This window comes from Cnephaeus nilssonii (assembly GCF_951640355.1).
Source record: "Cnephaeus nilssonii genome assembly, chromosome: 14".
In the NCBI taxonomy this organism is placed as follows: domain Eukaryota; kingdom Metazoa; phylum Chordata; class Mammalia; order Chiroptera; family Vespertilionidae; genus Cnephaeus; species Cnephaeus nilssonii.
Window position 1 is genome coordinate 22,914,550 of NC_137085.1, and position 27,740 is coordinate 22,942,289.

General features: G+C 39.3%; 1 protein-coding gene across 6 annotated transcripts in view; it reads right to left on the reverse strand.

The window, feature by feature from the left end:
- The window catches only part of SMC2 (structural maintenance of chromosomes 2), a 119,251-nt gene that overhangs the window by 43,904 nt on the left and 47,607 nt on the right, over nucleotides 1-27,740 (reverse strand). The window contains exons 1-9 of one of the 6 annotated variants that reach the window (XM_079789860.1): nucleotides 13,418-13,538; nucleotides 12,167-12,396; nucleotides 11,403-11,552; nucleotides 9,531-9,653; nucleotides 7,989-8,027; nucleotides 5,019-5,129; nucleotides 4,796-4,840; nucleotides 2,577-2,810; nucleotides 2,235-2,384 (exon numbers count right to left, since the gene is read on the reverse strand). In XM_079789860.1, coding sequence (XP_079645986.1) covers nucleotides 2,235-2,384; nucleotides 2,577-2,810; nucleotides 4,796-4,840; nucleotides 5,019-5,129; nucleotides 7,989-8,027; nucleotides 9,531-9,653; nucleotides 11,403-11,552; nucleotides 12,167-12,334 — 1,020 coding nt within the window. In that variant the 5' untranslated portion in view covers nucleotides 12,335-12,396; nucleotides 13,418-13,538. The other 5 variants (XM_079789859.1, XM_079789858.1, XM_079789857.1 and 2 more) reach the window with 5 other exon arrangements.

Genomic DNA, 27,740 nt, shown 5'->3' on the forward strand with positions numbered 1-27,740 from the left:
GGAATAAATAGAAGTACATTAAACTAAAAAGTTTTTGCACAGCAAAGGAAACCATCAACAAAATGAAAAGACAAACCTATTGAATGGAAGAACATATCTGCCAATGATATATCTGATCGCATGGTAGGAGTTAATAAATATCCAAAATTTATAAAGAGCTCAATATCGAAAACACAAACAATCCAATTAAAAAATGGGCAGAGGACCTGAATAGACACTTCTCCAAAGAGGACATACAGATTGTCAATAGACATATGAAAAAGCTGCTTAATGTCACTAGTCATCAAAGAAATGCAAATCAAAAATGGAGTTATCAGCTCACACCTGGGCTATCATCAATAAATCAACACACAAATGTTGGGCAAGGATGTGGAGAAAAGGGAACCCTGTGCACTGTTAGCAGCATTGTAAATTGGTGCAGCTACTATGAAAAACAGTATAAAGGGTCCTCAAAAAATTAAAGATAACTAACATATGACACAGCAATACCACTGCTGGGTATTTATCCAAAGAAACCCAAAACACCTATTTGAAAAGATATACACCCCAGCGGGGCCTTCGATAGCTCAGTTGGTAGAGCGGAGGACTGTAGTGGATGAGCTGTGAAAAGATATACACCCCTACATTCACTGCAGCATTATTAACAATAGCCAAGATATGAAAGCAACTCAAGTTCCCCTTGACAGATGAATGGCTCAAGATGTGGTACATATATATTAATGGAGTATTATTCAACCATAAAAAGAATGAGATCTTGCCATTTGCTACAACATAGATAGACCTAGAGCAGGGGTCCTCAAACTTTTTAAACAGGGGGTCAGTTCACTGTCCCTCAGACCGTTGGAGGGCCAGACTATAGTTTAAAAAAAACTATGAACAAATTCCTATGCACACTGCACATATCTTATTTTGAAGTAAAAAAACAAAATGGCAAAAACACCCGCATGTGGCCTGCGGGCCGTAGTTTGAGGACGCCTGACCTAGAGGGTATTATGCTAAGTCAAATAAGTCAGATAAAAACAAATACCATATGATTTCACCTGTATGTGGAATCTAAAAATATAAACAAAATAGAAACAAACTCATAGTTGCCAGATGGGAGGGTGTTTGAAGGATGGGGAAAAAAGATGAAGGGATTAAGAAGCACAAATTGGCAGTTATAAAAATAGTCACAGGGTTGTAGAGCATAGAGAATATAATCAATAATACTGTAATAAGTATATATTGTCAGATGGGAGCAAGACTTATTGAGCTGAATACTTCATGAGTTATATAAATGTCTAATATCTATGCTGTACACCTGAAACAAACATAATTTAAAAACACAATACAAATAGTCCAACTAAAACAAGGAATGTCACGTTTCTGTTCAACCAACTCCAGTGGCTTCCATGTCATTGGAAATATAGGTCAAAGTCCTTCACACTGCCTTTATTTTTTTAAATAGTTTTGAGAGTCTATATATATATATATATATATATATATATATATATATATATATATATTTTATTGATTTTTTTCAGAGAGGAAGGGAGAGAGATAGAGAGTTAGAAACATCGATGAGAGAGAGACATCAATCAGCTGCCTCCTGCACACTCCCTACTGGGGATGTGCCCACAACCAAGGCACATCCCCCTGACCGGAATCGAACCTGGGACCCTTCAGTCCGCAGGCCGACGCTCTATCCACTGAGCCAAACCAGTTTCGGCCACACTGCCTTTTAAACTGCATGTGAGCCTACATGCCATTACCTTTCCGCATTCCTGCTACTTCGTGCTAACCAACAACAATGATGTCCTTGCTTTCCCAATACCTTAGGCCCTGGGGAAATTCCTGTTCTGCCTGGACCATGTTTCCCCACAGCCTCCAAATTTATCTACAAGGTTCTCGGACATCCGTTGGGTCTTTAATGAACTATCACCTTATGAGATCTTCAATCACTACCCAACTTAAAAGCCCAAATTGCACCCCTCTCTCATATACTCCCAATCCTCTCTCCTGCTTTGTTTTCTATCCACATCACTTATCACTATATAACATGCTATACATTTCATTATTTTCTTTATCATTTTCCTCACTAGAATGAAGACCCAGAAGGTATTGTCCATTTTTGTCACTTTGTCCTTTGCTACATACCCAACCCAAACAAGTACACTTGATCCATAGCAGACACTCAGTAAATATAAACAGAATATATACCTACTAGTGACATAAAATTAAGCTCATTTGCTTACCTCAATCATATTTTTTTCCAGCTCTTTGCGTTTGTTCTCTTCGCCTGTCAGATTTTTCTTCTTGAGATCAAAGGCACTTTGAGATTTAGTATTAACTCGCTGAGCTTCTGCAAGAGCATCTTCTAAAGATCGGAGTACACCTCCAATTTCCTGTAATCAAATGTATACAATTAAATCAAAATACTTAAAAAATTTGTTCATGTCATCATTTTCTTATATGATTTGTACATAAATTACTTTCTAAAAGATTAGACTGACAATGCCCAGTGAATCCTAAATAACCACTGTATATAATTAATATTTGTTCAGACTACATTATGTATTCGTACATGTATGTCTAACCTTATCTTTTCTTTTTTCCAACTCCTCTATTTCATGATTAAGTGCTTTTATTTTTTTATCATTCTCAGACAATTCCTCTTGAAGCTTTAGAACTTTATCCTGCATTTCTTTTAAGTCCTCAGCTGAACGTTCTTTGGTATCTTCAGCAAGCAAAAACTGATAAGCAATATATAAACGACTCAAATGTTCTATTTCCCTCATTACTTTTTGATACTCCAAGTAGGAAGATCTTTCCTGAAAGAGAAATCAGCAATAAAGCATAATTCAGAATTCGTATTTTTTAAACAAACTTGGAAAGAATCAAACTACAGCAACATGTATAAAATTTCCCATGACATAATAGATTTTGTCTTAGACTAAGTGATGATGGATTATAAATTTTAGGAAAATTGAAATAACATCAGAACTATGCCTTTTTAGATAACATTACAAGTCTAGTGAATCCTATGTGGCTATTTCTTTTAATTCATAATCAGGCAGCTGGGATTAACACAGAAATGTGAATATAGTTTCATAGACTGGGGTTCATAAGTCTATAAAAACAACATATACAACTATCAATGATACAGCATTAATATATTTTTCAATAGTCTAGTTATCCCTCTTTATTCACAAGGAATTGATTCCAGGACTCCCTGTGGATACCAAAATCTGCAGATACTCAAGTACCTTATATAAAACTAGAGTCCCAGTGCACAAAATTCATGCACAGGGTGGCGGAGGGAGAAGCGGGGGGTCCCTCAGCCCAGCCTGCACCCTCTTGCAATTTGGGACCCCTCAGGCGGTGTCTGACTGGAGGTTGGACATCCCTCTCGCAATCCGGGATGCTGCATGCACCAGTGACCATACTTTTCATACAGATGAAAGGCATCTTGCTGTTATATGGGCAGTTACATTTTTTTTGCCCTGATTATTTAAAGTAGTACATAACGTGATCCTTCTGAGGCAGTAGTACCATTTTTCCCATCTGATGAGTGGAAAAACTGAAGCAGAGAGAAGTAATTGGCTTTGTCACACAGTTATAAGTGTCAGAATCAGGCTGGCCACAAAATGTGAAAGCCAGAGTCCATGCATGTCATAGCTGCATCATCCTGTTTTTTTCAGTGTTAGAGTAGCATTGCCAGGTTTTAATTTTTAAATCTAAGAGACCGTTCCCAATATATAGGGTAGGGTCCCTAGGCCTGGCCAGTGATCAGGGCCTATCTGTGGGACAACCAGCCGGGCAATTGGGGGGCAGCTCCTGCATTGTCTGCCCCCTGGTGGTCAGTGCACGTCATAGCAACTGGTCGTTCTGACATTTGGTCGACTTGTATATTTGGGTTTTATTATTTGGATGGCATAATATAAAGTACTCCTATTACCAAAATGCCTACCCAACATTCATTCATGTAACTATTCCAAGCACTTACACAATACTAAGCCTGATTACCATAAGGACCATCTGGGGCACACAAAGTAACAATTAAATTTTCTAATACGCAGACAAAGAAACAAATTCATAGTTAAATGACCTTTTCATGTTGTCAGATTTAGAAAGAATTTGGCAAAATCAGGTGTGAAACCTAGGTTTAAACTGTAATCTAGTGTTTTCCACTAAGTCATGCACACAGGGGGTACCTTCAAGATCACGATGTTAGTTTTTCCAGTGACACTTATTCTACTATATGGATTCAGAAGAGCTTTGAGAAATTTCAAATTTTAATAAGAATTTAATAAATTTCTAAATGCCTAACTTTCAAAACGTGCTGTATATGTACCTTCCCTGAAACACTGATTATGGCATCATAAATTGCAAAGATAGAGAAAACTTAATTAATCGTTCAATACCTTTCATTTCTCCAAATGCCTTCAAAGTAGTAATTGTAGTGATGGCCCCTATATCCTAGAAGTTACTAAGAGTTCTGTATCTTTAAGAAATGTGCAATTCTAATTATCCAAAAAAAATCTAGATTTCTCTTTAACAAAGTCTTAAATTTTGGCATTTCATTATCTAAGATTACCCAAAATCATTATGACTTAATAGATATAAAGTGCATGTTCTCTAGAGTGGAAGGCTGAGTACGGGGTACCAACTCTAATTCTTTAACTCATTCCAGAAAATAATCCCTAAGATGTAATCCCTAAGATCATATACATATTTCATCCCTCTGTATATGATCTTGAATACATCACCAACTGTGAGAGATTCTAGCTTGCTGTCCTCACAAATATATATATACCTCTTTTAATTTCTGAATGGTTGGAGTAATTTCTTCTTCAAGTATCTGAAAAATAAAGGAAAATAAAAATGTTCAGTATGTAAACTATCATTTAAAATGTTTTAAAAAGGAGTAATACAGAAGACTAGAAAACTGAAAAAAGCGGGGGTTTCCTCTTTAGAGCAGAGAAACTAAATGCAAAATGACTCTCTTCTCTAAAACTGTTTTATATAAATTTAATTACCGTTTTAATTTCTTTCAGCTTAGCCTCCTTTTTTTCTATAGTTTTTTGGGCAGCTATTTTTTTGTATTCATACATCCTGGTTCCAGCTGCTTCTTCTATCATGGACAAAATCTAAAAAGACAATTGTATTGTTTTAAGAATCTAAGACAATAAATCTCATTGAAATTTACATTAATTATGTCATTTAAAGCCTTGACCACACTAAGAGCTTATCAAAATAATGGATCAAATGGAGCATAGAAGATTAAAAATGTACATGTTAGCCATAATCCTCACATTCCAGAAACATTTCTGGCTGTCACTCCAATTCTAACATCAAACCTTATGCTATACCAGAGTACATTTCTTTTAAAATTGAAGCCAGTAATTCCTCACTCCTCTTTTCCTTCAAATAGAAGTCTAAAAAAAGTAAAGGCTAACACCATTCAGCTTTCATTTTAGAAGTTTCTACTTAAAATTGTCCCAAGTAAGACTTCAGCCATTTTGTGCCTAGAAGGATGAAGCATAGCATAACATCTGCATCCCAACCATGGCACATGCTTCAAGAACTTGGGCAAATAATTTTCTCTGTGCCTCAGTTTCTTCATCCAGAGTACTGATAATATCTCAGAGCACTGCTAATATAATTCATGTGAAAGGCACTCTGAAAAAGGCAAATATTAATTAATTATAATAGTATAAGAAGTGCAATTTTTCCAGTACTCCATTTTCAGAAGCTTCTAATCAGGACCAATCCCTATCTCAAGGAGATTGTTCCTCTGGAACTCACTTTGACTTCTATGTATTTGGCAGTTTTCAAATTAGAAGTTTTTCCTTAAGATGTTATCTAAAGGAAATAAACATGCCCCACATTCAAACTAGAAAGGTATTATCAATTATCAGTCTTCTTATTAGCGCTTCTCAATAACTAATGAGCCTGTGTTCTCTAAAAAAAATTCATTCCTTCATACCAATTCTTCTCAAGGGGGCGCCAAGAGAAAATATGCCGTAATGCCCTAAGTAATCCATTATATGTAATGAATTAATTTCACTCAAATCTTTTTCTGTAGGATTTTTCTATATGGTTTAACTCTGATATGAAACACCAGTTGAAAAAGTTGCTTTATACACCAAAATTTATTTTAATATTGGGCACACAAAATTCCTAGAAGAAAGCATAGGTGGCTAGCTCCTTGACATCCTTGCCATCATTATGATGTCAGAAGCTGCAAATATTACAGAGAAAACTTAATTGTTTGGTTCAATACCTTTCATTTCCCTAAATGCCTTGAAATTAATAATTGTAGTGATGGACCCTGGTATCTTAGAAGTTACTCACTCTACCAACAACAGTTACTAAGAGTACTGTATCTTAGCAATGACTTTTTGGATTTGACACCAAAAGCAAGTGCAACAAAAGCAAAAATTAACAAGTGGGACTACATCAAACTAAAAACAAAACAAACAAAAAAAAACGTCTGCATAGCAAAGGGCACCATCAACAACATGAAAAGACAACCTGTGGGAGAAAATACTTGTTAAGCATGTACCTGGTTAGGTGTTAATATTCAAATACACCAAGAACTCAATAGAAAAACACACAAATAATCCAATTCAAAGATGGGCAGAAAATGTTCAAACATTTTCCCACAGAAGACAGATGGCCAATAGGTAGATGAAAAGGTGCTCAACATTACTAGTCATAAGGAAAATGCAAATCATAACCACAATAATATGTAATCTCATACCTTTTAGGATGGCTATTATAAAAAAGACAAGAAATAAAAAGTACTGGCAAGTACACGGAGAAGGGGAAATCTTGTGCACTGTTCGTGGGATTGTATATTGGTGTAGTCACTGTGGAAAAACTTCCCAGTTTGGACGTTCCTCAAAAAATTAAAAATAGAACTACCACATGATCCAGCAATTCCATTTTGGGGTATTTATGCAAAGGAAAAACACTAACTTGAAAAGGTATTTGCACCCCCATGTTCAATGAAGCATTTACAATAGCCAAGACATTGAAACACTTAAGTGTCCACTGATAAATTAAACAATGAGGTATATAGGCATACCTCGCTGTATTGCACTTCATAGATGTTCTACTTCTTACAAATTGAAGACAAGACCCTCCACCAGACGATTTGCTTTATTGCAGTGGTCTGGAACTAAACCCATAATAACTCTGAAGTATGCCTATATATATGATGGAATGTAATTTATCAATTTAAAAAAAGGAAATTTTGCTGTTTGTGACAACATGGAAGGACCTTGAGGGCATTATATTAAACAAAGTAAGTCAGAGAGAGAAAGACAAATATTGTATAATCTCACATATATTCTTTCTAAAAAAGCAAACAAAAACCAAACTAATAGATAAAGAGAACAGATTGGTGGTTGCCAGAGGGAGGGGACTGGAGGTGGGTGAAATATGTGGTCAAAAGGTATAAACTTCCAGTTATAACATTTATAAATCATGAGGATACACTGTATAGCATGGTGACTATAGTTTATACTGTATTTGAAAGTTGCTAAAAGAATAAATCTTAAAAGTTCTCATCACAAGGAAAAATTGTAACTGTGTGGTGATACTAAATATACTATAGTGATCATTTTGCAATATATACATATATATTGAATCATTATGTTGTACACCTGAAATTAACATGTCAATTATATTTCAATTAAAAGTTTAAAAAAAATCTGTTTAACATTGTCTCACACCTTTTGTTATACATTCTCATTTAATCGTGGGGTTAGGATTATTGACTCCAATTTATGGATTAAAAAACTAAGGCTCAGGTGGTTATGTTATAAAATTAAAATAAAATATTGGGCAAGTGTTGAAAAAAAACTACTTTCTTTACTAATCATTCGTACATAAATGTTTTCAAGAATAATGGAAGAAAGCATATTAAAAATTGATTATCTAGAAGATTAAAACAATATATATTATTACTATTTTTACTGTCCATTAAGTAGTTCTCTTACCTCTGGAGGTTTCATATTCAATACTTTTGTGATTCGGCCCTGTAAATAAAATGGTAAACTTACCATAATGATAACAAATTAAAGGCATACATGTTTATCTGCACTGAAGCTACTGTATCCTAATACATCAATCTTTTGGGAGTTCTTTTATCTATATCAGGAGTGGGGAATGTCCAGCCTTCGAGCTGTATAATATGCCCATGAAATCATTTGATCTGGCCCTGCCAAGGTATTAGGGGTGAGTTAAATGTTTGACCAAATATAGCAGGCTAATTTTTTTAAGTTGACAATTTTGTATGGCCCGGGAATGATGTTATAAATATCCAAATGGCCCTTGACAGAAAAAAAGGTTCCCCACACCCGTTCAGCATACAATAAAAGATGTTTCTTTTATTTGAGACTGAAGGTATCTTTTAATTCTAGAGTGATACAAATTACAGAAGTTAATAAATGATAGATACAAAGTTAACTCTGACCAGATTTCTGCAACAGTTAATACTACTGATGTAGAATTTGCCAATTCAAAAACAGGCATATCAATAAACTTTTAGCATAATTATTAAATATTTCCTGGTATTTTTGAAAGACAGCCCTGCAAAATAATTCCTAGAAATAGACTGCATACTTCTAGGCCAAGGGTAGGAAACTTTTTTTCTACCAAGGGCATTTGGATATTTATAACATCATTTTCGGGCCATACAAAATTATCAACTTAGTATTTAGTCTGCTATATTTAGTCAAACATTTAATTAATTCATCACTAATGCCTTGGCAGGGCCAGACCAAATGATTTCCAGGGCCTTATATAGTCTGCAGGCTGGATGTTCCCCAAGGCTGTTTTAGGCCTTAAATAGAACAGTAAACTGTAAAATGTTTTTTCAATGCTAAAATCACCAAAATCATTCAGAGAAAAAAAAAAGACAAATAACTTCCCGCCTCCCAACCTGCTATTCAACTCTCAAGAGAATATTACTTAAGATTTAGTTTCATTTGAAGTAAATTTCCAGTTTTGAGGCTGTGATATATTGAAAATAATTTTATTTTGGTGTCATCAGGATCCTGCCATTGATCTTGCCTTAACTTTCTCAAAGGATAGCTGGATGGATCAAGTGAGATAATATAAGGGCAAGATTAACATTAATTCTTATTTTTCATTTGGATAAGTCTCTAAAGAAGAAAATTATTTAAAATTTAATATATAATTAAAATAAAATACTTAAATCCAATATTGTAAAAGGATATACTGAGACAACATTAAAAAATTTTTAGAGTAAACATGTATTGTTGTTCTAGTAAGTAACAAAGTAAATCAAGGAAAATTACTTCTAGATGTTCTTCAAAATTCAAATGTATACAACACGTTAGAACACATCAGTACAAATAACTTAAAACCCCATTTCTTAACAAGTGCCCAAACACCAATAGAATAAATAAAAAAATGGAAAAGTTCAAAAAGAAGCACGTTCCCTATTGTAATACTTAAAACAATAAAAAAAAGTCAAAACCATTGTGAAAGAGGTAAAAGGATCACAAACAGAATACCTGCATGATGAGAAAATGAGGGTTGTTAACGTTAAGGCCAACAGAACAAAAGAGATCCTGTACTCTGGTATTGTTTGCATTTACTCCATTGATTAAATATTTATTTCTGCCACCAATGACCACCTAAAAAAAAAAAGTATTTTTAAAGATATAAACACACACACCTTGAACTAAGATAATCAACTACCAAATACATTATCACGCATTTGTTTGTTTCGTCCAACTGATAAACAAAACCAATCCTGAGCAAAACCACTCTGCAGGAAATGTGACATGGTCGAGAAAAATATGAGGTTGAGTCAGGACAATTGGTTTCTAATCCAGAGACTTTTACTAACAAGCTATGTAACCACTCACAAACTTCCTAATGTCCCTACACTGGACTGGGTCTCTAAGGTCACTTCTTGCTTTGTTTCCAACATATTTTTATTCCTGATCATCATCTTCCTACAATTTTTCCACTCAGAGTTTAACCCCTCTTCCTCCACCTTTTTGTTCCCAAAGAAACTGAAGTCAGATATGAATAAACTAAAGATAAGCAGTTTGATATCAATCCTTAAAAGATTCTAAAAGGGATTAATAACAACGTGTTGTGTGAATACTTGCAAGAAAAGGAGTAATATGGAGCTCCAGCATGGGTTCACTAAGAACTTATATCAGACACCAGTTTGTTTATATTCTACTATAGCACTTACATTGTCATTTATTGGGTATGACTGTCTTACTCATATTTTGAGTAAGACAAGATCTGTTCCTCATTCTTAATTTTCCGTTATTTCCCAGTGCATTCAAGAATGCCCAGCATACATCAAGCACTTAATCAATACTGAATAAAGTTAATTTTTCTTTTCCTGACAGGATTATTAGGCTGATAGTATATTAATATACTTGAATCACAGACCTAGTACATCCATATTAGTAATTTAATAAAGTCTTTGCAAAAAAATTTTTAAGATATAGACATATGGACCACACGAAGACAGGGATTTTAGATAGATTAGTAGCAGACTTACTGAAAATTCCTAAAGAGTGATTATTTGATGTATGCTTAATGACATAGAACAGGATTCTGTCACATCATAGTCAATGCTTTTTTAATTTGTTTTTAAACCAGAGGTTTCATTAAAACAGAGAGGGATGTCTATAAGTTACATTTACTAAGGTGGAGAATAAGTGGGAATTAGGACTTTTAAAAATAAAACTTTGACAAACTAAAAACATTGACTATAAGAAAAAATATTTTAAAGGGAAAATATAAGGTCCTGCATCAGTTTCACAAACCTGCTTGCATATAGAAATGGCAATAACATAGCACACATGAAAAAAATTAGTGCAATTTTAAGTAAATCAGATATGAATTCATAAGGTATTATTAACTCTCCAGGGTCATAACATTTAGACATACAGAACACTTAAATATTGAAATATGGAATAAATTAGATTTGCTCTTTGTACCCTCAATAGAAGTAGGATGAATATATAAAATTTTAAGACAGCACTTACGCTCAAATTATAGAAAGAAAGCTTCTAGTTGGACCTGTCCAAAACCAGAATGGGTTACCGTAGAAGACAGTAAGTTCTCAAGTACTGTTATGAGTTCCAGCACAGAGGATTCAGCTATGGTTCAAGACTGAAGCATGGCTGAGTGCTTATAATAATAGATGACTTTTCAAATTCCTTTCAATCCTCATGGTAAAAGGTAAGATTTGCATGGTCAAATATTAACATAAGGAAGATATTTTTAAGGAATCTAGTCGGTATTTGATGCATAAATTTCTCACATAAAACACTCCTCTCCCCAACAGTCATATCACCAAAAAACAGAACAGACATGCAAGTTCTTAGGTATCCAGATATTTAGTAGCCACTTACCTGCCTTGTTACTGTAATTTCATCATGAACTTCAAATCCTAAAGGACTTTGCTTTTTATCAGAATTGTCAAAGGTGATTGAGACTGAGGCTTTAGTAATACCAGCCTGCCCATTTTTGTAAACTAAATCTTGTAAATTAGAAGCCCGAACCTAAAATAAAAAAAAAAAGTTTATCAATTACAAAACCCCATATTGCACAAAAAAAGCACTAAAAATGGGTTTCTTGATATTTGGAAAACCACCCATGTAGTATTATCCATCAAGTAACCAAGGACAGGCAACGGGGCCAAGAAAATAGCAACAACCTGAATGAATGCATCTTTCCATAGAATTTTTCAACCTTAAATTGAATTGTTTTCTACTCATTTCTTAACAAAAGTTCATTTAAGGGATTCAAGGGTATACAGATCGAAGAACTTCAGTATTCATCAATCCCATTAGCAGATCCTGAAAAGGCATTTTAACCTTGGGGGCGGGGTTGGAGAAGGGGGCACAGAATACAGACTCTGGAATGAGACTGACTGCCTTGAAGAACACCTGAGTTTGAGTGTTGTTCCAAATAACATAAGAAGATGAACCTTATGCAACCCACCTAAGTTTCTGTTTCCTCACCTTAAAAACTGAATAATAACCCCTACCTTTAAAGGGCTGCAGTGAGATATAATTCACATAAAGTAAAAAATGCAAATATTGGCAATAGTTTCCAAGTTCAATGAGGATTCCCCAAACTTAAGTTCACATACATCAGAAAGTTTACACTTTACCTGAGACAGATTGGAGATGCCCAGCAAAAAACAAATGGAGTCCAATATGTTGGATTTCCCACTGCCATTTAAACCAGTGATAGCATTGAAGAGGGGATCAAAACCATTGACTTCAGTCCTCTGAGCATAGGACTTGAATCCTTCGAGAATGATTGACTTAATGTGCATTTTCACTATTGACTTGAACAGGTAAACCTTTGCTAGGAATCAAATGGGCCACAAAGGAAGTTCTGTACAAACAGAAATAACAACACATACGTGGGATGAAAACCTGGAACCATATGCAGCACATGCAAGGCTAAAAGAGAGTGACAGCTCAATAGAAATAAAACAGCAACTTGCCGACCCAAGCTACTTCCTCTGATGTCAAGATCTCTTTCTCCAACTTAAAAACATACAGGCGTTAGTCCTCACCTGGAGATTAATTAAACCATTAATTCAACCTGGAAGTCAACTACTTTTCCAGGCTTATCTTCCACCGTTACAATGTCCAGCTGACAGACTACAGATTATTTCACATGCCATTCATTCCCTTTGCCCAGACTGTCCTCGCCCACACCGGCGTGGCTCTCTCCTGTACCCCTCACGTCTCTGCCCACATGTCACCTTACTGGAGGTCCTCCCGGACTTCTCTGGATAAATCCACTTTGCAGCACCTCTACCCATGCCCCTACTCTGCTTTCTTTTTCCTTCATTGAGCTTAAAGGCGGCACTAAACAGTATTTATTTATTCGTCTATCCAACCTATCATCACGGATCTTTGCCTCCATCCCCCTCTCCCCCCGGGAGCTCCAATATGCCTGAATCCAGGGCGAGCATCAATAAATATTTCTTAAACACATGCATCCCACATATTCTCCAGCCTCTTGCTTCCACTCAGGCTGTTCCCTTGCCTCACCAGGCCTGTCAACACTCCCCCGTCCTACTCCAAGGCTGGACAGGAACTGGCCATTCTGCCAGGAACCCTTTCGGGCTAATCTTAGCCTGAGGTCCCTTCTTGCTGCTCTCCCCGCTCCCGGCCCCGCGGCCCCACCTGCTGCAGGAGTGCCAGGCTAGGCCCCACCGGCCGCGCGCCCGCCCGCCTCGCAGCTGGTCCGGCCGCCCGCGCTCGAGGCCCCCACACGCTCTTCCTGCTCACAAGGGCGGAGAGCGGGCCAACCTGGCCCGACTTCGGGCGCTAGAAATCCGCTCCCACCATGGCAGATTCAGCACTCGCTCGGGGTTCCGCGTCCCTGCCGGAAATATTTATACCTTTGAATTTCGGCGCGAGCAAAGGACCCCACCTCCTCTGCTTAGTTCATTGGCTGGTGCCTAGGAGATGCCTGACTTCGAGGGCTCCATTTTTCCCTCCCACCGAACCATCGAAGTGACAGCGAGATAGGAAAAAGGGTGGCGACAAGGTCAGCCCCGGGGATGCGAGGGCTCGGGCCTGCGGGCTAAAGGAGCGGGTGTCATAGGTGGAGGCCGGCGTCAGGCACGCCTCGGGCAGCCCCCACCGCAGCCTCCGGGCCTCGCGCTCCGCTGGGCCCGCCCCGCCACGGGCACCGCCCGGCCACCGGCCGCGTCCCGGAGGCCCCGCCCCCTCTCGGGTTTGGCGGGCTGGGCGGGCTCGGTCCCGCCTCAGAGCGACGGGAGCCGGAGGCTGGAACCTGGAACCCGGGTTGGCTCCGATTCCTCAGAACCGGAAGCTGAAGTTTGGGGCTGAGAAGGCGCCGGCCTCTGACGCCTCTGGGTTGCCTTCTGGCTCTGCCCCTCCCCGACTCCGGGTTCTGGCGGCCTCTCCATCTGGAGTTTCCGGTCCGACGGGACGGGACGATTCAACCGGCAGCCGTACTGAGCCCGGAGGAGTTGTGTGGGCGGGTAGCAGGTGCTGGGCGAATAGGTGGTCCCTCCTTTCCCTGCCACGCTGCTCAATCATAAGCAATGGCAGACTAACCTTTCAGAGAATTCTTTCTGGAAACATGCTACCACAGCTAATATTTCTTGAGCTCTGGTTCCCAGGGTTTTCAAAAGCCCCCCCGTAGCCACCGTTGGAAGTCGGTGATACTGTGCTCACTTTACACAGGAGCAAATGGGTCACAAAGTTAAGCAACTTACCCACGTGGTTCGTGGAGAAGCTGGGGCTTGTCCCCAACCGGTCTGCTGGAGCGCGCGCTCTTAAATGTTTATTGCATCGTCCCCCCTTCATTCCAGGGACTCCAGTGCCACTGGTACCCATGTGTGTTGTTTTCCCCTTTAAAAAAACAACAGGCCCCCACTGCCCCGTCCTGTGACAATGGTGGAGTGTGGACCTATGAACCAGGAGGTCACGGTTTGATTCCAATCAGGGCACATGCGCGGGTTGCAGGCTCCCACGAAGCCCATGCTTGTTTCTCATCATTGATGTTTCTATCTCCCCTCCTGTCTCTGAAATCGATTAAAAACAAACAAACAAACAAACAAACAAAAAACTGGCCCGTTTACCTAGAGGGGGGCACGTTGATACCAATGAGTTCTGTGGGCGAAAAGGGGCCCCATGCTAACCTAACTCAGGGAAGGCCCGCGTGGAGGCCTTGCAAACTCAGAGACCTGAAGTCACCACAGAGGATGGTCTGAAATTAAAACCTTTCATTAAAAAGCAGTTGACCGTGGGTAGTCGTGTCCCAGGCCAGTATCTTCCCTGACAAAATCAACTTAGATCTTGACTGAGCCTATTGTCTTTGTATCTAAGATAAGCTACCTGTGGAAGGTCAGGGTAACCTGTAGCTTCCCTTTTTCTGGACCCCTCAGGGCGGAGACCACAGATTCCCCCGTCGTTATTGCTCCCTGTGAATTGTTGGCTGCTAACTATCCTGCACCTACCTGTGTAAAAGAAGCATGTGTCTATCATTTTTCTTTTTATCCAGTCCCAGAGGTCTCCCAGCAACCCTTTTGCTTTCTCCCCCTCCCTATTCTAACACCAATAGATTTCATGTAACCTTCTTAAGTCTCCACCTTAGGTGGTAATTTACAAAAACGACCATTCTCCAGAGCATTATCCCAAAAAGTTGAGATTCTGCTTCCTGGCAATTGTCGACAGTTTGGCTCAAATAAACCCACAAAAATTCTTTACAGGTTGTAATGTTTTCTTATGTTAACACTTAGGAAGAGCTTGGTTTGAGAGTGCGCTGTGGAGCTATATCCTAAGAAATAGGAAGAAGGTGAGGAGAGTATATTTTAGGCCATCCTTGGAGAGTGCCTTTCTGGCTGGGGAATGGCTTTGCAGTATTTGACACCAGTCTTACATACACTACCAAATTCTCTGAGAGTAAAAGAATTTGTGTGTGTGTGTGTGTTTGGAGGTCAGTGGAGTTAAGAAAGAATTCATTTATTTACTCTTATATCTCACCTCCTCCTTTATGTCAGCCATTACGGCCCTAAAACCAATTTAGTTAAGCAGTTATTTTTGTTGACCTTAATTCCTGCATCCCCTTCACTCCATAGCTATTATTCACTTGTATTGATTCTATTTAATCTTAATGTATTTATTTTCAATTGTGTACCCTTCATTTCATCACTGTGAATAAAGAATCTTAATTTGCCAACAAACTGTAATGTGAATTTTCTTAAGTTGTGAAATAATTCTTATTGGGTGAAAATATAAGTGTAAGACAGATATAAGCCTTTGCACTTGTTTAATGGATTAATAACTAGATGATATATTTAAGATAAAAGGAAAAAACAAATGTATACAAATGCACTTTTGCCAAATAAAGGCTTCTGGGTAGTTACAAGAATATACACATCTAACTAACTCCCACTAAAAGTATTTATTAAAATGAAAATTGCTTATAAAGGGAGAGATCTGTATCAATGTTAGTGCATGCCAGAAATACTAAGGAACTGTTAGTACAGATGGCTTGAAGAAATCACTAAGGGGTGAAGTATAACTCTGCCTCCTGAGATCACAGAAAAGGGGGGAAGACCAAGGCACTGATACGCCCCCTCCTCCCCCCCCCCTAATTTGGAGAGGAAAGAACTGTTAAGGTAGACTATCAGGTAGGTGTATAAATAGAGCACTATTCTTTTATCACCATGGATCAAAAGCTTGAAAGCTTCAACTGTGGCAGGCCAGAGGAATCTTGTCCTTATTGTAAAGACTAGAGGCCCGGTGCATGAAATTTGTGCATGGGGCGGGGGTGTCCCTCAGTCCAGCCTGCACTGTCTCTAATCTGGGACTCCTCGAGGGATGTCTGCCCGTGTAGGTCCAATCCCGGATCGGGCCTACACGGGCAGTCAGGCATCCCTCTCACAATCCTGGACTGCTGGCTCCCAACTGCTAGCCTGCCTGATTGCCCCTAACCGCTTCTGCCTGCCAGTCTGATCACCCCTAACCACTCCCCTGCCAGACAGATTGATGCCTAACTGCTCCCCTGTTGGCCCGATTGCCCCTAACTGCCCTCCCCTGCTGGCCTGGTCACCCCTAACTGCCCTCCCCTCCTGGCCTGGTTTCCCTTAACTGTCCTCCCCTGCAGGCCTGGTCGCCCCCAACTGCCCTCCCCTGCAGGCCTGGTCCCTCCCAACTACCCTCCCCTGCAGGCCTGGGTATCCCCTAGCTGTCCTCCCCTGCAGGCCTGATTGCCCCCAACTGCCCTCCCTTGCAGGCCTGGTCCCTCCCAACTGCCCTCCCCTGCTGGCCATTTTGTGGCGGCCATCTTGTATCCACTTGGGGTCGGCCATCTTGTGTGTTGGAGTGATGGTCAATTTGCATATTACCCTTTTATTAGATAGGATACCATTAAAGTTATAAAGTGGAACCTAGGAAAAGATTTGGTCTCCTCTAGGGCATTGGGAGGGGCCCTCTTTCCCAGATGCACTTTCTGAACTTTGGAGTCCTGAAGTAGCTTTTTTAGGGACCTGGGTGAATCCTCTCTTCTGGAACTTAGAAGGAAAAATGGAAGGACTTTACTGTAGAAATAAGGAAAGGTTGATTTGTTTTGTTGAGGTTAATTTTGGCTTCAAGGGATGAATTGATAATGACAGGAAGTTCACTTTAGAATTGTATTGAATAGCAGCACATTTAGAATACAAGTATAACCTGTCTGACCAACTTGGAAAGATATGCAGCTGAACATAATTTAAAACGAGGACTAGAAAAGGAGGTGATTATATTCACTCAGCTATGGGATCTGGTTAGACCAGTGGTCGGCAAACACATTAGTCAACAGAGCCAAATATCAACAGTATAACGATTGAAATTTCTTTTGAGAGCCAAATTTTTTAAACTTAAACTTCTTCTAACACCACTTCTTCAGAATAGACTCGCCTGGGCTGTGGTATTTTGTGGAAGAGCCACACTCAAGGGGCCAAAGAGCCGCATGTGGCTCACAAGCCGCAGTTTGCCGACCATGGGGTTAGACCCATTCATTTTCATTTCAATGGCAATATTGTTTTTAATACTACATGTTTTGTTTGGTTCTTTGAGAAATGAACCTGTTCTTTCATTTCTATTACTAGAGGCCCGGTGCACAGGATTTGTGCACTGGTGGGGGCATGGCCTGCGGGGATTGGCCCACTGTGGGAGCGCCACTCATCCTGGTCAGCTGAGTGGCTGCTCCTGTTGTGCACAGCCGCTCATCCTGGTCAGCCAAGCAGCTGTGGACCCACCCTCAGCTGCTGCTCCCAGAGCAGCCACTCATCTGGGTCAGCCCGGCGGCACTCCCATTGTGGGAGCATCTGCCCCCTGGTGGTCAGTGCATGTCATAGCGGCTGGTCGACCAGTCATTCTGGTCGTTCTGCTGTTTGGTCACTGGGATTTTATTATATAGGATTTTGCGTCTTTAATCAAGTTAAATATCTTTATTTTATCTTCTCTTTCACGTTCTTTTATTCCAGCTTTTGAGATCCTAACTCAAAGATATAAATGCTGTTTACAACATTTGCTGAATCTTTACTCATATTGATTTATTTCCTCCCATGGTGTTGTTCTGGGATGGGGTAGTCTTGTTTATGGGAGTCTCTTATGCCCTAAGTTGTAAATGAGTCCCTACAGAGCAGTTATGTATTTGCTTCTGCCAGAGTTATTGGCTCTTAAAGATCTCGGAGCATTGGTAAATTATTATTTCTGTTTTTGGTTCCTGAATTATGCAGATATTGTAAATTTATATCAGTTGCAAGCCTGAGTATTTCCTGTTTATTGTTGTTTTCTGTTATTGATCTTGGTATGTAATTAACATAATAATAATTATATTTTACTAAGTATATCGCTTGAGTTTTAAAAGGAACTTCAGTCTGTTGGGGAACATACGAGACTTGGTTGGAAAGTTTGTAAGGAAGACATTCTGATAAAAGGCAAGTGTGTGGAAGGCAGCCTGCCTTGTTTAATGGAATTCCAACTTAGGGGAGACTTAGGGGAGTGTCAAAGGCAGCACCCCTAATTATTTCTTGACTTTTGCAAACAAGTCTGTGCATATGTAGACCCCGGTGTTTACTGAAATCCTTATGCTTAATCCCTGGATGCCCTTGCCTAGTGGGCAATGTAAATACATGTGTCCTCTCAAGATTACTCACCCTACTGATTGTATCTAAAGATTAAAATTCCAATAAAAGCCTAACAAGGCAGGCAATCAAGGCTGCCTAGCTGCTATAGCTGGGCTGTCCCTTAGCCTTCTCTTTCACAGTGAAACTGTTGGAATAATCTGTACATTCGTCGTTCAGGGGCTGCTGGTCAGCCCCAGTATCAATCAGCTATGTTGGAGGAGGTCTTCTCATTTACTTTTTATGAAAAACATCAGTGATCTTTGTTTTACTCTTGCCAAGCCTTTCTTTCAAAATCCCACAGTCCACATTCAAAGTAGCTTTTAAAAAAGAATTCTGGTACCAGCTCTTAAAATATTTTTATTCCCTACTTATAAAATCCAGCTTCTTATCTCATATTTTTTTCTTTCGGTTTTCCCATATCTCCTTGGCTTTTATCACCTCCATGCTGGTTCATAGCCAAAGCCACTCATCTCATCTCTCTTCCTCTTTGCCACATCTCTTCCCTTATGGGATTGATTACTGGTCTTCTCATTTCATTGTTCTCTCTGTCATCATGGTTGCTTATTATCTTTTATTTAAAACTAGTGGCCCAGTGCACGGATTCATGCACATTGAAAGGAAATTGATTAGAAGGTGGCCGGTGGGGCAGGACTGGGTGAGACGGGCTGGACACGCCCTGGAGCCAGCCTCCCTTGGTCCCTCCCCGCCAGCTGCACCTGGGGCAGCACCGCGACACAGCTCGAAGGGCATCTGCAGTCACTGCAGCTCGGCAGTAAACCAGATTCTGGGTAATAGTGCCCCAGCAACAACATAGCCCATGGCCGAAGGTGGAATTGTGTGGCCCCTCAAAGAATCAGGCTCCCTCTTCTCTGGTTCTGGGGTGCGTCACACAAGAACCGCTGCTGCCAAGTCACTGCAGCTTGGCAGCTCCTGCATTGAGCGTTTTCCCCCTGGTGGTCAGTGTGTGTCATACATACCGGCCAGTTGGCTGGTCGCTTAACCTTTTATATATATAGATCCTTACATATCTGCTTGATCTTCCTATTGGTTTCCGTTATTACCAACTCAGTTTTTACTAAACCCAAAAAGACCAGATTTTTTTCACAAGCTCTGCCTCTTCTGTACATCATTCTGTAGTCCTTTACAGTCATGGTCTTCAAATTCTAACATAAATTCCTATTTCAACAATACTTATTAGCCACCTGTTTCTGCCCCTCTAAAGGTCTAATCTACAAATATCTGTTTCTATATCAGAAATATGTTATCTCATCACTGTGTAAACCCTTAGTGAAAACTACTTATAGAACTTTAATTCTAACCTTTGTAAGGTGGCATGCTTGGTCTTTGAAAATTTATTCTCAACATATTTTCCCAGACTCATCTCCTGTTTTGTTGTTGTTTACCACTGTGTACCAAGCACCTACCAATGACAAAAATAATGTTAGCTAACTTTGTTAATGAATATATGAAAGATAGGCACTTATAGAATGCCTACCTTATGCTAAAGATTGTGTTAGGTGTTGGGATACCAAGATAAGTAAAATATGGGCCTGACTAAAAGGAGCCTCTAGTTGAGTAGAGATAACACATATAAAGACATAACCAGAGCAAGAGAAGAATGAAATGTATTATAAATAGAGAAGCTTGCACAGGCAAGGACATAGAAGATAAACACAATATATGAGGCAAGAAGGAGCAAGATTTAGTGTAGGAGAAGCTCAGAAGCCAGACCACAGAGCATTTTATGTGTCATCTTAAAGGACTTTTTGTCATTCCTAAAATATTGATGTTCTCTTCTCCGTCTCTTTGTCTTTGCACGTGCTGAACTTGAAATGATCACCCCTCTCTCTATTTCTCCACCATGTGTATTTCTATATTTCAAACCCTGAATCTGGTCCATTTCTGGAAGAATTATTTGCAGCCTCGTCTATAATCCCTTAATCCTTTATCCAGATTTTTCTTCTGACCTCTATTCCTTTGTGACATACCTCAGTACCTAGCACATAGTATACAATAAATATTTGTTGAATATGAATACATTTAGGGGGTTTATTTGCTGCTTTCTGATAAAGGTAAAGGCAATGACTAGGTTAAGAAAAGAAAGCACTGCTCATAGGGAGTGAATTCTTAGTGGAGAAGCAATAGCCCACTAGTAATAAATGCTATAAACAGGCTAAAAAGTATGTTTGTAAATGTTTATAAAAAGCAGATGGATGTAGCATAGGTAGAAGTGCTGGGCCAAGGGAACAGGTGGAAAAGTTCTTAATAGTGGTGGCATCTTCTTTTTAATACAAAGAAATATTTCCAGCAATGCTGCTTGTACAACTAATTGGGAGTAATTCTTATTTTGTATATTTTTTATTAGTTAATGGGATCTAGGAGTGTAATAACCTGGTGAGAATTTCTCTGCAAATGGCAATCAAATTAGTCTTATTCATGCAGCTCATAAATAAGCTATAATTTAGCATTTTATGTCTAGGGAAAATAAAACTAGGGTCGTGCTGTTTAAGAGGATAGGGAATTTACCAGAGCACTGGTGGATTTGTGGCAGATTTATGATAAAGATACATTCTAACTGGAACCTTAATTGTGATTTAAATTACAGGTCAAGCTGTGCAATGCATTTCTTTTTAGGAGAAATCTTTGGTGAGTCAGAGTGTGCTTGTTTAAGGGAGAAACAGAAAGCAAATGAGAAAACAGATTGCATTTTCAGTTTTTCTTTTAACATTTCAAGCTCCTTTTAGCCAAATTGCCCCTGAGCTCCTGGTGATGGCTGATGTGGAATTTCTTTGTTTATTTCTTTGTGTTATTCTCACCCTCCGTTCCAGAGCAGTTATTTCACTTGACAGCAACAAAAAGATGTAAGCAGCATATCTGCCAGCAAACTAATATGGAAACCGGAGATAAGGTATGCTCCACCTTCCTAGAGTTATGGTATCTAGGCTGACTCACATAAAATCAGTAAACCCTGCAACTGGAAGAGCCCTTGAAGAATTACAGCCGCTCATTCTCCAACTGGAAAATTAAGGCTTCTAGTGATTTTCCTAAATTTACTCTTTATCTCAAGTAAATTAAGGAAGGTCTAATAAGGTAGTAAAATATATGTATGAGTACTTTTAATTTAAAGTATAAAGAAATTGCTTCCCTATCAAATAAAAATTAAAATAATTAGATAGTCAGAGCTTGACACTGTAGGGAGGATTCCTACTTGGAAAAGAACAGTTAGGCCTGCAGCCAGGCTCTCACTCTCTGACATTTGCCTTGCCCTGGGGGAAATCCCTCCAAATACCACTACATTCCCCATGCAGGATTCAGCCATGAATGGGGAATGGAGTCGGGGGTGGGAATGGGAACAGAAGGCCTGAGAAGGAATTGAAATGGTCTGCTCTCCCTTTAAGGCTCTGAAACAAGGCCAAATAGAGAATGAAACATTTAAACAATCCTTTATGAAAGCTTTAAGAACAATAATGGAAGAATAATCCATAGAATATGGTAAAAAAGAGAGAAGAAGCTAGCTTACAAGACACTGTAGCAACAGGATACTTTGGGACTCACAGGCATTTAAATCCACTTCTTGATTTCCATCCCCCCCCCCCCCCCCCCGCCCGCCATTTAGACTCTTCTATTTATATTCTAATTTTTTCCCTATAGTGCTACAAATCTTTATATGGTTAGGATACGTTTTTGTGAACTAAACGCTGATGTCACTCTGCCTTGAAATCAGGAGCCATGCTTTTTGGTATTCTGCACACTATCCTTCAAGTTAATGATGATTTATGGTGATAATTATAATAAATTGCACCTCTAATGCCTCTTATAGCTTATAAAGCAAGTTTACATATACTATTAAAGTTATTTCCACAATATGGTCATGAGATTGGTTCCGGAAGTTTTAATAACATTATTTCCATGGCATAGATACAGAAATTGAGGTTGAAAAAGTTAAAATAATTTAATTATATTTGCAGTTATTTATAGCTGCGAACAAACCACCCTAAAACAGTGGCTTAAAATAATAGCACTCATTTATTTTGCTCACCTGAGGGTTAGCTAGGCTCAGCTGGTGGTCTCTCATGAGTTGCAATCGCGTGATGGCTGGGGCTGAGGTCACGCAGAGGCTTCACTCACACGTGCCATGTCTGGGCTGGGAAGACTCAAACATCTGGTGTGACAACAGTTGGGGCTCCTCAAGCATAGCTCTCTCTGTGGTCTCCCCACACAGTCTTTGTACATTGGACGTGCCACCACCCTCCCCCAGGGGTGTGAACTTGGGAAACATGGTTCTCTGCAGCCAAAGCAATCCCTGAAGGTGGTACCAGCTGAAGAATGACTGCTAAAACGACTCCCGGAAGCTTGAGACAACAAGTTCTTCGTTAAAAAGCAATTACCTCACTTTGGCTTTGAATCCAGTACACTCCCATCATACCGCACTACTATATCTTCACTAATAGAACATCACTATTCTGTAGACATTAATAGAAGTTAGTTATAAATTAAGTTATACAATGAAAATGAATCATCACATCGGGACATTGTTAAACAATCACATAGCACTTTTGCATGTATATCTATCACCGAAGCATGCCATACCTTACTAATTTGTAGGTATCAATGAGATCATATCAACATTGCTCAAATCTTGCTGGTTCCAGCACTCCCCACATGCTCCCCAAATAATTCTGGCTCCTTTCTTTTCAGAGTAACCATTCTTAAATATTTGTGGGAACAGCACTAGATGGGATTTATGGACTGTGAATTGGCCCAGCCTTTATTTATGCTCCAGGCTGCACTACCAATGCCCCTACCCCTAATCCCATACTAGTTACAGTGGAGATTCATTGTTGTGCTCCAACCTATCCACCAAGCTCCAGGCTCTTATACCCAACCGCTTAATCAATATTTCTGCTAATATCGAGTCAGCATCTTAAAATTTACTTGTCCAAAACCAAACACTTGATTTTGCCCACCGAGACCCCTATGCTTCCACATTTCAGTAAATGGCATAACCATTCTCTAAAACCAAGAAGTCATCTTGGGTGTGAATACTTGAAATTACATTACTTATTTGCTCATCTCCTTGTTTATTTTCTGAATCCTCCTCCTCCTCCATGAGAACAGAAAGAGAAGTTAAAATTTTAACTCCATGCGAACAGAAAGAGAAGTTGCTTTGTTCCCCAGTGTATATCTAGCACCGACAAAAACTTAGGGCTATGACTTAGAGTAGGTGTTAAACAAATAGATGATGAATTAATTTGTGAAGAAGTTAATTTCACTAACTCAAGATTCCACAGCCACTGGCCTCAACAATTCTAAAGAAGACATCTCTGCTCTAAGCAGCGATAGTTCTCACAGTCCTTAGATCAGTCTGTTTCTACCACTGCTATTTATTAAACTAGCCACTCTCAAGATTTGCTGATGTCACAGCCAGGGTTGCTAGTCTGACAGGGATGTCCCAGCTGCTGGCCTCCAAAACTGCTTTGCCCTTATTTTAGAGATCCTCTGTCCAGTGGCCTCGGATAGCATGAACCAACATCGCTGCTGCCAATATGCAAATATCTCTGCACTTGTGAAGTGTGTTATGTTCATTTGTAAACAGAAGTATTCCAAAGCACTTATTTAGGTCCCAAATCATTACTGAGCTTAGTGAAATAGACATTGTAGAGAGCGCTGGCCTTCATTTCTGCCCAGGTGCCCGGGAGTGGGTTTTATTATGTAAATCCAGCCAAGCACCAGGAATGAATACCACTCGGGCCCACCCAAGAATGCAAATAATCTCCTTTGTCTTGACTTTCAGTAAAACTTCCTGGTATTTGGGGTATAAAATAAACACACTGTATCAGCTCTGGGTCCCTGTCTCTCCATCAGAGGACAGTGTTCCCACCCAGTCCCAGCTTTTCCTACTGTATCTGTGTCTGTCTCTTTCTTTCATTTTCTCAATCCCCCGTCGCCCCTACTCAGGAACCGGATCGCCTTCTATCCGTGCTGGACTCGGAAAAGGGATCCCCCTCTACAGACTTTGCAATGGACACAGAGCCTCTTTCATTCTCCCTGGACCTATACGCAATCATAATTGGAAAAATGTAACACCAAAAGGGGCCAGTTTCTTTTCATTCTAATTCTTTTCATTCTTCAAGAAAATTCTCTTGCAGAATCCCCATTGTCCCTGACTACAGTCTGGCTCCAGTTTATCCAAGTCCATTCTTCTTTCCCTCCTTTTCTCTCTTTCTCCTTCCCTACCTATCGTTAACAAATATTCCCAGAGCACCTGTTCTGCTAAGTACTGGGGAAACAAAGATGAATTAGGCAGACTCTGCCATCCCAAGGTACAGACATATACTTGGAAGGTACAAAAAATTGTTTTAGGCTTATGACAAACATATGTTCAAGTTACAATGGGTCCTAAAGATGGGAGAAGTCAATTATTAGTGAGTAATTAATAAAGCCTTAATTCAGAAGGAGAAACAAGTTGTATCTGGAGATACAATTAGGTTCTTTTTTTTCTTAGGCTTTTGATGGAGTATAAGAAGCAAAAAGACAAAAGGGAATCCAGGCAGTTGGAGCATCATAGGCCAAAACACAGAGGGGTACCCCAACTTGTGACATATTGTAATGTATTAAATCAGTCTAAGTTGTACACCCAAAGATTTGTCTTTGTCTTCCATTAAAAAATGTATTATGGGTTCAGCTATAAATAATTCATATGGGAGAGAAGGCATTCCTTTATTTATTTTTAACAAATTTTCTTATTATAAAAGTATTCTAACTCATAGTGGGAATTCAAAAAATATAGAAAAGTATATGATACCATTGGGGCATATTTTCTCCTATTTAAATATATATTTGTGTTTTATACATATATTCCTAATATTAATACACAATTTTAAATATATAACTAAGGTGATATTTTATATACCTTGTTACTTTTTTCTGACCTGTAATGCACATATGAATTAATTGTTTGAGACCAAGCTTATTTGGGCCTGTGATCTAAATGCTTCTATTGAAGTGGCTGTCTGTTCCAGGACATGACTAGTTTTTGTGAGCAGCCAAGCAGGATGCCTTTCCTAAGATAAAATTATGCCCAACATAGCTCAGGTTTCTGATTGATCTGATATATCTCTCTTTTTTAAACATATATATATATATATATATATATATATATATATATATTTATTTATTTATTTATTTCAGAGAGGAAGGGAGAGGGAGAGATAGAAACATCAATGATGAGAGAGAATCATTGATTGGCTGCCTCCTGCACGCCCCCTACTGGGGATGGAGTCCACAACCTGGGCATCTGCCCTCGAACTGGAATCAAACCTGGGACCCTTCAGTCTATAGGCTGATGTTGATAGATCTCTTTTTAACAAAAGAGAAACACACAGGCATCGTTAATAGAGTTTTACATGTATAACTATCTATGTGTACAGAATAGAATACCTGTAAAATGTAAAAATATCTGTCTTATTATAATGACACACAATATATGTTTTCACTTGTTTAGACAGAATAATAGCTGTGCTTTATCAAGCATGGGTTATTGGCAGATATTGTTCTCTGTTTTCTCATGTGTTACATGTAATCCTCAAAACTATTTCCCTGTATTTATGGATGGGAAACTGAAGATCAGGGAAATTAAGTATTATGGCCCAAGGTCACACATCTGATAAATGCTCAAATTGAAATCAAACCCAAGAGGACTGTGGTAATTATTATGGCATTACATACATACCACAATTTATCTATTCTCCTATTAATGAATACTTAGCTTATATATATGCCAAAACAAGGGAACATATCATAGACAATAATATTTTAATAGTGGTTATCTCTGGCAGGACTTTGTAGCTGAGTTTTCCTTTATTCTCTACTCTGACCATTAGAAAAAGGTAAGATGATAGGGGCTCTGTCACTTGCTAGCAGGTTGACGCTGGGCAAATACCGCGTTACATTTAATTTTCCACCTTTGACTTACCTGGAAATTGACAGTGTTCAGCCAACATTTTGAGGCTCCCTTCCTTCTCTGAAACTCTGTGACTGTTAAACTTGTCAGGGGGTGGAATATTGTATGCAGAGGACCTAATACTGAGACTAAAGTTTATGTTTACATAACATTATTTCTAGAAATACATTACAAAACCCAATTTTGTCTAGCAAATACCGATAAAACTCGGAGGAAAAAACCAGAGAAACTAAAGGGAAGAATCACTTGGGAAGAATGGCTTAGTAGAAAGAACATCTTACTAAGAAGCAGGACTGAGTTACATTTCACGGTTTGCTACTTACTGGCTGTGTTGAGAAAATGCTTTCCCTCTCTGATTCCCTGTTGCAGCTCCTGTAGTAAATGAGGCGACTGGGAATTGAAGAGGTTAATGTATTGTTATGTCAGGCAAACTTGGTGCTACGCGGAAGATCAGAGTCATAGCAGTAGGCAAAACAGGCTTATTACCTTCTGGGGGATGGAGGGAGGGCAAACATTGCTGGCTCCTGGACTGTAATACAACACGTAGCACAGGTGTCTTATTCCAAAGACAGGATGAGCTTTCTGGGAGAACTTGGGGGTGGAGAGGGAAGGATGCTTACCTACTGATTCCCGTGCTGCAGAATACCTGGAGCCTTGCCCTGTGAGATCTGTATGCTTATTTGCAGGGAATTCACATGGATGCAGTCAGCCTTGACCTAATCAAACATTCCCTCCATTCTCAACATTCCTGATACTTCCTCCCACAGAATAAACTGCTTCCTTGGGGCAAACCATGGTGGTAGAACTAAGATGGTCCCGCCCCACAGTGTAATTATAATCCATGGTCTTAATGAGGAAAGCCTAGCTGTTACCATAATTGATTACTACATTGAGGTCTGAGTAAAGAGGAAAAAGGAATCACAGGACATTGTAGGTGTCATTTTATGATATGAAGAAAGCACATAATTTATTTTAGAAAGGACATGTGGAGAAAGGAAACTCTCATACAGCGAATGAACTGTGAATTGGTAATACCTAGTAAAGTTGAAGGTGAATATTCCCTAAAACTCAGCAGCTTCTTTTCTAGCAGAGAAACTCTTCCATGTGTAAAAA